Source organism: Carcharodon carcharias, chromosome 19 (genome assembly GCF_017639515.1).
Source record: "Carcharodon carcharias isolate sCarCar2 chromosome 19, sCarCar2.pri, whole genome shotgun sequence".
NCBI lineage: Eukaryota > Metazoa > Chordata > Chondrichthyes > Lamniformes > Lamnidae > Carcharodon > Carcharodon carcharias.
This window is the reverse complement of record NC_054485.1, coordinates 59,073,225-59,085,072: the sequence shown is the minus strand read 5'-3', so window position 1 is coordinate 59,085,072 and position 11,848 is coordinate 59,073,225. Positions and strand designations below refer to the sequence as shown.

At 66.9% G+C, this 11,848-nt stretch overlaps 1 protein-coding gene and 1 pseudogene across 1 annotated transcript; both read left to right on the top strand.

Moving 5' to 3' along the window:
* Window positions 1-224: 224 nt before the first annotated feature.
* LOC121291204 (cell surface glycoprotein 1-like) lies at window positions 225-5,795 on the top strand (the record flags this gene model as incomplete). Its single annotated transcript, XM_041212289.1, has 7 exons — window positions 225-280; window positions 396-945; window positions 2,867-3,392; window positions 3,549-3,607; window positions 4,163-4,776; window positions 4,942-5,525; window positions 5,557-5,795. Coding segments are annotated over 7 exons (2,628 nt in total), but the record flags the coding sequence as incomplete, so codon positions are not given.
* A 1,533-nt stretch (window positions 5,796-7,328) lies between these two features.
* On the top strand, window positions 7,329-11,727 carry LOC121291203 (annotated as a pseudogene).
* Window positions 11,728-11,848: the final 121 nt, after the last annotated feature.

The following is an 11,848-nucleotide window of genomic DNA, read 5'->3' as shown; positions in this document are numbered from 1 at the left end:
CAGCCCCAGCCCCAACTCCAGGACCAGCCCCAACTCCAGCACCAGCCCCAACTCCAGCATCAGCCCCAATCTCAGCCCCAGTCAAAGTCACAGCTCCAGTCCCAATCAGAGCCCTAGTGTTAGCCCCAGCCCCAGTTACAGCCCCTGCCCCAACCCCAGACACAGTCCCCATCCCAGCCCCAGCCCCAGCCGCAGTCAGCCCCAGCCCCAGCCCCATTCCCAGCCCCAGTCTCAGCCCCAGCTCCAGCATGAGTCGCAGCCCCAGCCCCAGCCCTAGTCAGTGCCGCAGTCATAGCCCCAGTCACAGCGCCCCCCCAGTCCAACCCTGGCCCCAGTCACAGTCAGAGCCACAGTCACAGTCACAGTCACAGTCACAGCCCCTGACACAGCTCCAGCACCAGTCACAGTCCCAGCCCCAGTCACAGCCCCAGCTCCAGCCCCTGTCACAGCCCCAGACACAGCCCCAGTCACAGCCCCAGTCACAGCCCCAGCCCCAGTTACAGCCACAGTCACAGTCACAGTCACAGTCACAGTCACAGCCCTAGCCCCAGCCCCAGCCCCAGTCACAGTCCAAGCCCCAGCCACATCCATAGCCCCAGACCCAGTCACAGCCCCAGCCACAGTCCCACACCCAACCACAGTCCCACACCCAGCCACAGTCCCACACCCAGCCACAGTCCCACACCCAGCCACAGTCCCAGACCTAGCTCCAGCTCCAGATCCAGACCCAGCCCCAGTCACAGCTCCAGCCCCAGTCACAATCCCAGCCACAGTCACAATCCCAGCCACAGTCACACACCCAGCCACAGTCCCACACCCAGCCCCAGTCCCAGACCCAGCTCCAGCTCCAGACCCAGATCCAGCCCCAGCACCAATCACAGCCCCAGCAACAGCCCCAGTCACAGCCCCAGCCCCAGTCACAGCCCCAGCCCCAGCCCCAGTCACAGCCCTGGCCCCAGTCACAGTCACTGTCACAGCCCCAGACACAGCTCCAGCACCAGTCACAGCCCCAGCCCCAGACACAGCTCCAGCCCCAGTCACATCCCCAATCACAGCCACAGCCCCAGCCCCAGCTCCAGCCCCAGTCACAGCCTCAGTTCCAGCCCCAGTCACAGCCTCAGTTCCAGCCTCAGTCACAGCAGCAGCCCCAGCCCCAGCCTCAGTCACAGCCCCAGCCCCAGCCCCAGCCTCAGTTACAGCCGCAGTCCCGGCCTCAGCCCCATCCCCAGCCCCAGTTACAGCCCCAGTCACAGCCCTAGCCCCAGTCACATCCCCAGTCATTGCCCCAGTCACAGCCGCAGCCCCAGTCCAGCCCCGGTTCCAGCCCCTGCTCCAGCCCCAGCCTCAGCCCCAATCTCAGCCCTAGTCAAAGTCACAGCTCCAGTCCCAGTCAGAGCCCTAGTGTTAGTCCCAGCCCCAGTTACAGCCCCAGCCCCAGACACAGTCAGCCCCAATCAAAGCCCCTGACCCAGTCACAACCCCAGTCGCAGCCACAGCCCCAGCCCCAGGCCCAGACGCAGACCCAGCCCCAGTCACAGCCACAGCCCCAGCCCCAGGCCCAGACGCAGACCCAGCCCCAGTCACAGTCACAGCCACAGCCCCAGCCCCAGGCCAGCTCCTGTCAAAGTCACAGCTCCAGTCCCAGTCACAGCCTTAGTCACAGCTCCAGCCTCAGTCCCAGACCCAGTCAGCCAAGTCAAAGCCCCAGATCTAGTCACAGCCCCAGTTATAGCCTCAGCCCCAGCCACAGTCATGGCCCCAGGTCCAGACCCAGCCCCAGTCACAGTCACAGTCACAGCACCAGCCCCAACTCCAGCATCAGCCCCAGCCCCAACCCCAGCCTCAGCCCCAATCTCAGCCCCAGTCAAAGTCACAGCTCCAGTCCCAATCAGAGCCCTAGTGTTAGCCCCAGCCCCAGTTACAGCCCCATTCCCAACCCCAGACACAGTCCCCATCCCAGCCCCAGACACAGTCCCCATCCCAGCCCCAGCCCCAGCCCCAGCCCCATTCCCAGCCTCAGCCCCAATCTCAGCCCCAGTCACAGTCACAGCCCCAGCCCCAACTCCAGCACCAGCCCCAGCATCAGCCCCAGCCCCAGGCCAGCTCCAGTCAAAGTCAAAGCTCCAGTCCCAGTCACAGCTCCAGCCCCAGACCCAGTCAGCCCTAGTCAAAGCCCCAGATCCAGTCACAGCCCCAGTTATAGCCCCAGCCCCATCCCCAGTCATGGCCCCAGGTCCAGACCCAGCCCCAGTTACAGTCATAGTCACAGCACCAGCCCCAACTCCAGCATCAGCCCCAATCTCAGCCCCAGCCTCAGCCCCAATCTCAGCCCCAGTCAAAGTCACAGCTCCAGTCCCAATCAGAGCCCTAGTGTTAGCCCCAGCCCTAGTGTTAGCCCCATCCCCAACACCAGACACAGTCCCCATCCCAGTCCCAGTCCCCATCTCAGCCCCAGTCCCCATCTCAGCCCCAGTCCCCATCTCAGCCCCAGTCCCCACCTCAGCCCCAGTCCCCATCTCAGGCCCAGTCCCCATCCCAGCCCCAGCCCCAGCCGCAGTCTGCCCCAGCCCCAGCCCCATTCCCAGTCGCAGCCCCAGCTCCAGCACCAGTCGCAGCCCCAGCCCCAGCCACAGCCCCCATCTCAGCCCCAGTCCCCATCCCAGCCCCAGTCCCCATCTCAGCCCCAGTCCCCATCTCAGCCCCAGTCCCCATCTCAGCCCCAGTCCCCACCTCAGCCCCAGTCCCCATCTCAGCCCCAGTCCCCATTCCAGCCCCAGCCCCCATCTCAGCCCCAGTCCCCATCTCAGCCTCAGTCCCCACCTCAGCCCCAGTCCCCATCCCAGCCCCAGTCCCAGCCGCAGTCAGCCCCAGCCCCAGCCCCAGCCCCATTCCCAGCCCCAGTCGCAGCCCCAGCTCCAGCACCAGTCGCAGCCCCAGCATCAGCCCCAGCCCCAGCCCCAGCCCCAGCCCCCATCTCAGCCCCAGTCCCAGTCACAGCCCCAGCTCCAGCCCCAGTCACAGCCCCAGCCCCAGTCACAGCCCCAGCCCCAGCCCCAGTCACAGCCCCAGCCCCAGTCACAGCCACAGTCACAGTTACAGCCCTAGCCCCAGCCCCAGTCACAGTCCCAGCCACAGTCACACACCCAGCCACAGTCACACACCCAGCCACAGTCCCACACCCAGCCAAAGTCCCACACCCAGCTCCAGCTCCAGACCCAGAACCAGCCCCAGCACCAATCACAGCCCCAGCAACAGTCCCAGTCACAGCTCCAGCACCAGTCACAGCCCCAGCCCCAGACACAGCCCCAGCCCCAGTCACATCCCCAATCACAGCCACAGCCCCAGCCTCAGTCACAGGCCCAGCTTCAGCACCAGTCACAGCCTCAGCTCCAGCCCCAGTCACAGCAGCAGCCCCAGCCCCAGCCCCGGTCACAACCCTAGCCCCAGCCTCAGTTACAGCCCCAGTCACAGCCCTAGCCCCAGTCACATCCCCAGTCATTGCCCCAGTCACAGCCGCAGCCTCAGTCCAGCCCCGGTTCCAACCCCAGCTCCAGCCCCAGCCTCAGCCCCAATCTCAGCCCCAGTCAAAGTCACAGCTCCAGTCCCAGTCAGAGCCCTAGTGTTAGCCCCAGCCCCAGTTACAGCCCCAGCCCCAGACACAGTCAGCCCCAATCAAAGCCCCAGACCCAGTCACAACCCCAGTCACAGCCACAGCCCCAGCCCCAGGCCCAGACGCAGACCCAGCCCCAGTCACAGTCACAGCCCCAGCCCCAACTCCAGCACCAGCCCCAGCATCAGCCCCAGCCCCAGGCCAGCTCCAGTCAAAGTCACAGCTCCAGTCCCGGTCACAGCCTTAGTCACAGCTCCAGCCCCAGTCCCAGACCCAGTCAGCCCCAGTCAAAGCCCCAGATCCAGTCGCAGCCCCAGTTATAGCCCCAGCCCCATCCCCAGTCATGGCCCCAGGTCCAGTCCCAGCCCCAGTCACAGTCACAGTCACAGCACCAGCCCCAACTCCAGCATCAGCCCCAGCCCCAACCCCAGCCTCAACCCCAATCTCAGCCCCAGTCAAAGTCACAGCTCCAGTCCCAATCAGAGCCCTAGTGTTAGCCCCAGCCCCAGTTACAGCCCCAGCCCCAGTTACAGCCCAAGCCCCAGCCCCAGCCCCATTCCCAGTCCCAGTCCCAGTCGCAGCCCCAGCCCCAGTCACAGTCCAAGCCCCAGCCACATCCATAGCCCCAGACCCAGTCACAGCCCCAGCCACAGTCCCACACCCAGCCACAGTCCCACACCCAGCCACAGTCCCACACCCAGCCACAGTCCCACACTCAGACCCAGTCACAATCCCTGCCACAGTCACACACCCAGCCCCAGTCACAATCCCTGCCACAGTCACACACCCAGCCACAGTCCCAGACCCAGCTCCAGCTCCAGACCCAGATCCAGCCCCAGCACCAATCACAGCCCCAGCAACAGCCCCAGTCACAGCAGCAGCCCCAGCACCAGTCGCAGCCCTGGCCCCAGTCACAGCCCCAGCTCCAGCCCCAGTCACAGCCCCAGCCCCAGCCCCAGTCACAGCCCCAGCCCCAGTCACAGCCACAGTCACAGTTACAGCCCCAGCCCCAGCCCCAGTCACAGTCCCAGCCACAGTCGCACACCCAGCCACAGTCCCACACCCAGCCCCAGTCCCAGACCCAGCTCCAGCTCCAGACCCAGATCCAGCCCCAGCACCAATCACAGCCCCAGCAACAGCCCCAGTCACAGCCCCAGCCCCAGTCCAGCCCTGGCCCGTCACAGTCACTGTCACAGCCCCAGACACAGCTCCAGCACCAGTCACAGCCCCAGCCCCAGACACAGCTCCAGCCCCAGTCACATCCCCAATCACAGCCACAGCCCCAGCCCCAGCTCCAGCCCCAGTCACAGCCTCAGCTCCAGCCCCAGTCACAGCAGCAGCCCCAGCCCCAGCCTCAGTCACAGCCCCAGCCCCAGTCCCCATCCCAGCCCCAGTCCCCATCTCAGCCCCAGTCCCCATCCCAGCCCCAGACACAGTCCCCATCCCAGCCCCAGTCCCCATCCCAGCCCCAGTCCCCATCTCAGCCCCAGTCCCCATCTCAGCCCCAGTCCCCATCTCAGCCCCAGTCCCCATCTCAGCCCCAGTCCCCATCCCAGCCCCAGCCCCATTCCCAGCCCCAGTCCCAGTCGCAGCCCCAGCCCCAGCCCCGGCCCCAGCCCCAGCCCCAGTCCCCATCTCAGCCCCAATCCCCATCTCAGCCCCAGTCCCCATCTCAGCCCCAGTCCCCATCTCAGCCCCAGTCCCCATCCCAGCCCCAGTCCCCATCTCAGCCCCGGTCCCCATCTCAGCCCCAGTCCCCATCCCAGCCCCAGTCCCCATCTCAGCCCCAGTCCCCATCCCAGCCCCAGTCCCCATCTCAGCCCCAGTCCCCATCTCAGCCCCAGTCCCCAACCCAGCCCCAGTCCCCATCCCTGCCCCAGCCCCAGCCCCAGCCCCATTCCCAGCCCCAGTCCCAGTCGCAGCCCCAGCATCAGCCCCAGCCCCAGCCCCGGCCCCAGCCCCAGCCTCCGCCGCAGTCAGCCCCAGCCCCAGCCCCATTCCCAGCCCCAGTCCCAGTCTCAGCCCCAGCTCCAGCCCCAGTCACAGCCCCAGCCCCAGCCCCAGCCTCAGTTACAGCCGCAGTCACAGCCTCAGCCCCATCCCCAGCCCCAGTTACAGCCCCAGTCACAGCCCTAGCCCCAGTCACATCCCCAGTTATTGCCCCAGTCACAGCCGAAGCCCCAGCCCCAGTCCCCATCCCAGCCCCATTCCCAGTCGCAGCCCCAGCTCCAGCACCAGTCGCAGCCCCAGCCCCAGCCCAAGTCACAGCAGCAGCCTCAGCCCCAACCCCAGCCCCAGCCTCAGTCACAGCCGCAGTCCCGGCCCCAGCCCCTATCACATCCCCAGCCCCAGTTACAGCCCCAGCCCCAGCCCCAGTCTCAGCCCCAGTCAAAGTCACAGCCCTAGTGTTAGACCCAGCCCCAGTCACAGCCCAAGCCCCAGACACAGTCAGCCCCAGTCAAAGCCCCAGACCCAGTCACAACCCCAGTCGCAGCCACAGCCTCAGCACCAGGCCCAGACGCAGACACAGCCCCAGCCCCAGGCCCAGACGCAGACACAGCCCCAGTCACAGTCACAGCCGCAGCCCCAACTCCAGCACCAGCATCAGCATCAGCCCCAGCCCCAGCCCTAGTCCCAGTCCCAGCACCAGGATAGCTCCAGTGACAGCTGAAGCCTCAGCCGCAGCCCCAGTCACAGCCCCAACAACAGCCCCAGTCACAGCCCAAGCCCCAGGCCCAGCTCCAGTCACAGCCGAAGCCTCAGCCCCAACCCCAGTCACAGCCCCAGTCCCAACCCCAGTCCCAGCCCCAGTCCCAACCCCAGTCCCAACAGCAGCTGCGACCATGGCCTCAGCCCCAGCCTCAGCCCCAGCCCCAGGCCCAGCTCCAGTCACAGCCCCAGTCACGGCCCCAGCACCAGTCGCAGCCCCAGTCACAGCCGAAGCCTCAACCCCAGTCACAGCCCCAGCAACAGCCACAGCCACAGCCCCAGCAACAGCCACAGCCACAGCCCCAGCCCCAGCCCCAGTCCCAGCCCCAGTCACAGCCCCAGCCCCAACCCCAGTCCCAGCACCGGCCGCAACCACAGCTCCAGCTCCAGCCCCATTCACAGGCCCAGCAACAGACCCAGCCCCTGCCCCACCCCAGTCCCAGCACAAGCCGAAACCAGAGCCCCAGTCACAGCCCCAGTCACAGCCCCAGCCACAGTCCCAGACACAGCCCCAGCTCCAGCACCAGACCCAGCCCCACTCCCAGCCCCAGACCCAGTCACATTCCCAGCCCCAGTCACATCCGCAGCTCCAGCCCCAGTCAGAGCTGCAGCCCCAGCCCCAGACCCAGACCCCATCTCAGCCACAGTCCCCATCCCAGCCCCAGCCCCAGCCGCAGTCAGCCCCAGCCCCATTCCCAGCCCCAGTCCCAGTCGCAGCCCCAGCTCCAGCATCAGTCGCAGCCCCAGCCCCAGCCCTAGTCAGATCCGCAGTCATAGCCCCAGTCACAGCCCCAGCCCCAGTCCAGCCCTGACCCGTCACAGTCAGAGCCACAGTCACAGTCACAGTCACAGAACCAGACACAGCTCCAGCACCAGTCACAGCCCCAGCCCCAGTCACAGCCCCAGACCCAGCCCCAGCCCCAGTCCAGCCCTGACCCGTCACAGTCAGAGCCACATTCACAGTCACAGTCACAGAACCAGACACAGCTCCAGCACCAGTCACAGCCCCAGCCCCAGTCACAGCCCCAGACCCAGCGCCAGTCACAGCCCCAGTCACAGCCCTAGCCCAAGCCCCAGTCACAGTCCCAGCACCAGCCACATCCATAGCCCCAGCCCCAGTCACAGCCCCAGCCACAGTCCCAGACACAGCCCCAGCCCCAGTCACAGCCCTAGCAACAGCCACATCCACAGCTCAAGCCCCAGCCTCGGTCACAGCCCCAGCCCCAGTCACAGCCCCAGCTCCACCACCTGTCACAGCCCCAGCTCCAGCATCAGTCGCAGCCCCAGCCCCAGCCCTAGTCACAGACCCAGCCCCAGCCCCACCCCAGTCCCAGCACCAGCCGCAACCACAGCCCCAGCACCAGCCCCAGTCAGAGCCCCAGTCATAGCCCCAACCCCCATACTCAACCCCAGTCATAGTCCCAGCCCCAGCCCCAGCCTCAGCCCCAGTCACAGCCCCAGTCACAGCCCCAGCCCCACCCCAGTCCCAGCACCAGCCGCAACCACAGCCCCAGCACCAGCCCCAGTCACAGCCCCAGCCACAGTCCCAGACACAGCCCCAGATCCAGCACCAGACCCAGCCCCACTCCCAGCCCCAGACCCAGTCCCACTCCTAGCCCCACTCCCAGCCCCAGCCCCAGGCCCAGACGCAGACCCAGCCACAGTCACATTCACAGCCCCAGCCCCAGCCCCAACTCCAGCACCAGCCCCAGCATCAGCCCCAGCCGCAGGCCAGCTCCAGTCAAAGTCACAGCTCCAGTTCGGTCACAGCCTTAGTCACAGCTCCAGCCCCAGTCCCAGACCCAGTCAGCCCCAGTCACAGCCCCAGATGCAGTCACAGCCCCAGTTATATCCCCAGCCCCATCCCCAGTCATGGCCCCAGGTCCAGACCCAGCCCCAGTCACAGTCACAGTCATAGCCCCAGCCCCAGCCCCATTCCCAGCCCCAGTCCCAGTCGCATCCCCAGTCACAGCCCCAGCATCAGCCCCAGCCCCAGCCCCCATCCCAGCCCCAGCCCCCATCTCAGGCCCAGTCCCCATCCCAGCCCCAGCCCCAGCCGCAGTCAGCCCCAGCCCCAGCCCCATTCCCAGTCGCAGCCCCAGCTCCAGCACCAGTCGCAGCCCCAGCCCCAGCCCAAGTCACAGCAGCAGCCTCAGCCCCAGCCCCAGCCCCAGCCTCAGTCACAGCCGCAGTCCCGGCCCCAGCCCCTATCACATCCCCAGCCCCAGTTACAGCCCCAGTCACAGCCCCAGCCCCAGCCCCAGTCTCAGCCCCAGTCAAAGTCACAGCTCCAGTCCCAGTCAGAGCCCTAGTGTTAGACCCAGCCCCAGTCACAGCCCAAGCCCCAGACACAGTCAGCCCCAGTCAAAGCCCCAGACCCAGTCACAACCCCAGTCGCAGCCACAGCCCCAGCACCAGGCCCAGACGCAGACACAGCCCCAGCCCCAGCCCCAGGTCCAGACGCAGACACAGCCCCAGTCACAGCCCCAGCCCCAGCCCTAGTCCCAGTCCCAGCACCAGGATAGCTCCAGTGACAGCTGAAGCCTCAGCCGCAGCCCCAGTCACAGCCCCAACAACAGCCCCAGTCACAGCCCAAGCCCCAGGCCCAGCTCCAGTCATAGCCCCAGTCACAGCCCCAGCACCAGTCGCAGCCCCAGTCACAGCCGAAGCCTCAACCCCAGTCACAGCCCCAGTCCCAACCCCAGTCCCAACAGCAGCTGCGACCACGGCCTCAGCCCTAGCCTCAGCCCCAGCCCCAGGCCCAGCTCCAGTCATAGCCCCAGTCACAGCCCCAGCACCAGTCGCAGCCCCAGTCACAGCCGAAGCCTCAACCCCAGTCACAGCCCCAGCAACAGCCACAGCCCCAGCAACAGCCACAGCCACAGCCCCAGCCCCAGCCCCAGTCCCAGCCCCAGTCACAGCCCCAGCCCCAGTCACAGCCCCAGCCCCAACCCCAGTCCCAGCACCGGCCGCAACCACAGCTCCAGCTCCAGCCCCATTCACAGGCCCAGCAACAGCCCCAGCCCCTGCCCCACCCCAGTCCCAGTACAAGCCGAAACCAGAGCCCCAGTCACAGCCCCAGTCACAGCCCCAGCCACAGTCCCAGACACAGCCCCAGCTCCAGCCCCACTCCCAGCCCCAGACCCAGTCACAATCCCAGCCCCAGTCACATCCGCAGCTCCAGCCCCAGTCAGAGCTGCAGCCCCAGCCCCAGACCCAGACCCAGCCACAGTCACAGCCACAGCCCTGCCCCAGCCCCAGACCCAGTCCCCATCTCAGCCACAGTCCCCATCCCAGCCCCAGCCCCAGCCGCAGTCAGCCCCAGCCCCATTCCCAGCCCCAGTCCCAGTCGCAGCCCCAGCTCCAGCATCAGTCGCAGCCCCAGCCCCAGCCCCAGCCCTAGTCAGAGCCGCAGTCATAGCCCCAGTCACAGCCCCAGCCCCAGTCCAGCCCTGACCCGTCACAGTCAGAGACACAGTCACAGTCACAGAACCAGACACAGCTCCAGCACCAGTCACAGCCCCAGCCCCAGTCACAGCCCCAGACCCAGCCCCAGTCACAGCCCTAGCCCAAGCCCCAGTCACAGTCCCAACACCAGCCACATCCATAGCCCCAGCCCCAGTCACAGCATCAGCCACAGCATCAGCCACAGTCCCAGTCACAGCCCCAGCCCCAGACCCAGACACAGCCCCAGCTCCAGCACCAGACCCAGCCCCACTCCCAGCCCCAGACCCAGTCACATTCCCAGCCCCAGTCACATCCGCAGCTCCAGCCCCAGTCAGAGCTGCAGCCCCAGCCCCAGACCCAATCACAGCCACAGTCACAGTCACAGCGCAGCCCCAGCCCCAGCCCCAGTCCCCATCTCAGCCACAGTCCCCATCCCAGCCCCAGCCCCAGCCGCAGTCAGCCCCAGCCCCATTCCCAGCCCCAGTCACAACCCCAGCCCCAGCCCCAGTCACAGATACAGCCCCAGCACCAATCAGAGCCCCAGTCACAGTCACAGCCACAGCCCCAGCCCCAACCCCAGTCAGAGCCCCAGTCATAGCCCCAACCCCCATACTCAACCCCAGTCACAGTCCCAGCCCCAGCCCCAGCCCCACCCCAGTCCCAGCACCAGCCGCAACCACAGCCCCAGCACCAGCCCCAGTCACAGCCCCAGCCACAGTCCCAGACACAGCCCCAGATCCAGCCCCAGACCCAGTCACATTCCCAGCCCCAAATACAGCTCCAGCACCAGTCACAGCCCCAGTCACATCCGTAGCTTCAGCCCCAGTCAGAGCTGCAGCCCCAGCGACAGACCTTCTCACAGTCCCAGCCCCAGCCCCAGACGCTGACACAGACCCAGACCCAGCCAAAGTCACAGTCACAGCCCCAACCACAGCCCCAGCTCCAGCCCCAGACACAGAACCAGCCCCGGCCCCAGTCACTGCTGCAACCCCAATCCAGCCCCGGCCCCAATCACAGCCCCAGCCCCAGTCAGTCACAGCCACAATCACAGTCACAGTCACAGGCCTAGCCCCAGCCCCAGCCCCAGTCCCAGCACAGCCGCATCCATAGCCCCAGCTCCAGCGCCAGTCACAGCCCCAGCCACATTCCCACACCCAGCCCCAGCCCCAGCTCCAGTCCCAGAACCAGCCCCAGACCCAGCCCCAGTCACAGCTCCAGCACCAATCACAGCCCCACCCACAGCCGAAGCTGCAGCCCCAGCCCCAGGCCCAGACGCAGACCCAGCCCCGTCACATTCACAGCCCCAGCCCCAACTCCAGCACCAGCCCCAGCATCAGCCCCAGCCCCAGCCCCAGCCCCATTCCCAGCCCCAGTCCCAGTCGCAGCCCCAGTCACAGCCCCAGCCCCAGCATCAACCCCAGCCCCAGCCCCCATCTCAGCCCCAGTCCCCATCCCAGCCCCAGCCCCAGCCGCAGTCACCCCAGCCCCAGCCCCATTCCCAGCCCCATTCCCAGTCGCAGCCCCAGCTCCAGCACCAGTCGCAGCCCCAGCCCAAGTCACAGCAGCAGCCTCAGCCCCAGCCCCAGCCCCAGCCTCAGTCACAGCCGCAGTCCCGGCCCCAGCCCCATCACATCCCCAGCCCCAGTTACAGCCCCAGTCACAGCCCCAGCCCCAGCCCCAGCCCCAGTCTCAGCCCCAGTCAAAGTCACAGCTCCAGTCCCAGTCAGAGCCCTAGTGTTAGACCCAGCCCCAGTCACAGCCCAAGCCCCAGACAAAGTCAGCCCCAGTCAAAGCCCCAGACCCAGTCACAACCCCAGTCGCAGCCACAGCCCCAGCACCAGGCCCAGACGCAGACACAGCCCCAGCCCCAGGTCCAGACGCAGACACAGCCCCAGTCACAGTCACAGCCGCAGCCCCAAATCCAGCACCAGCACCAGCATCAGCCCCAGCCCCAGCCCTAGTCCCAGTCCCAGCACCAGGATAGCTCCAGTGACAGCTGAAGACTCAGCCGCAGCCCCAGTCACAGCCCCAACAACAGCCCCAGTCACAGCCCCAGCCGCAGGCCAGCTCCAGTCAAAGTCA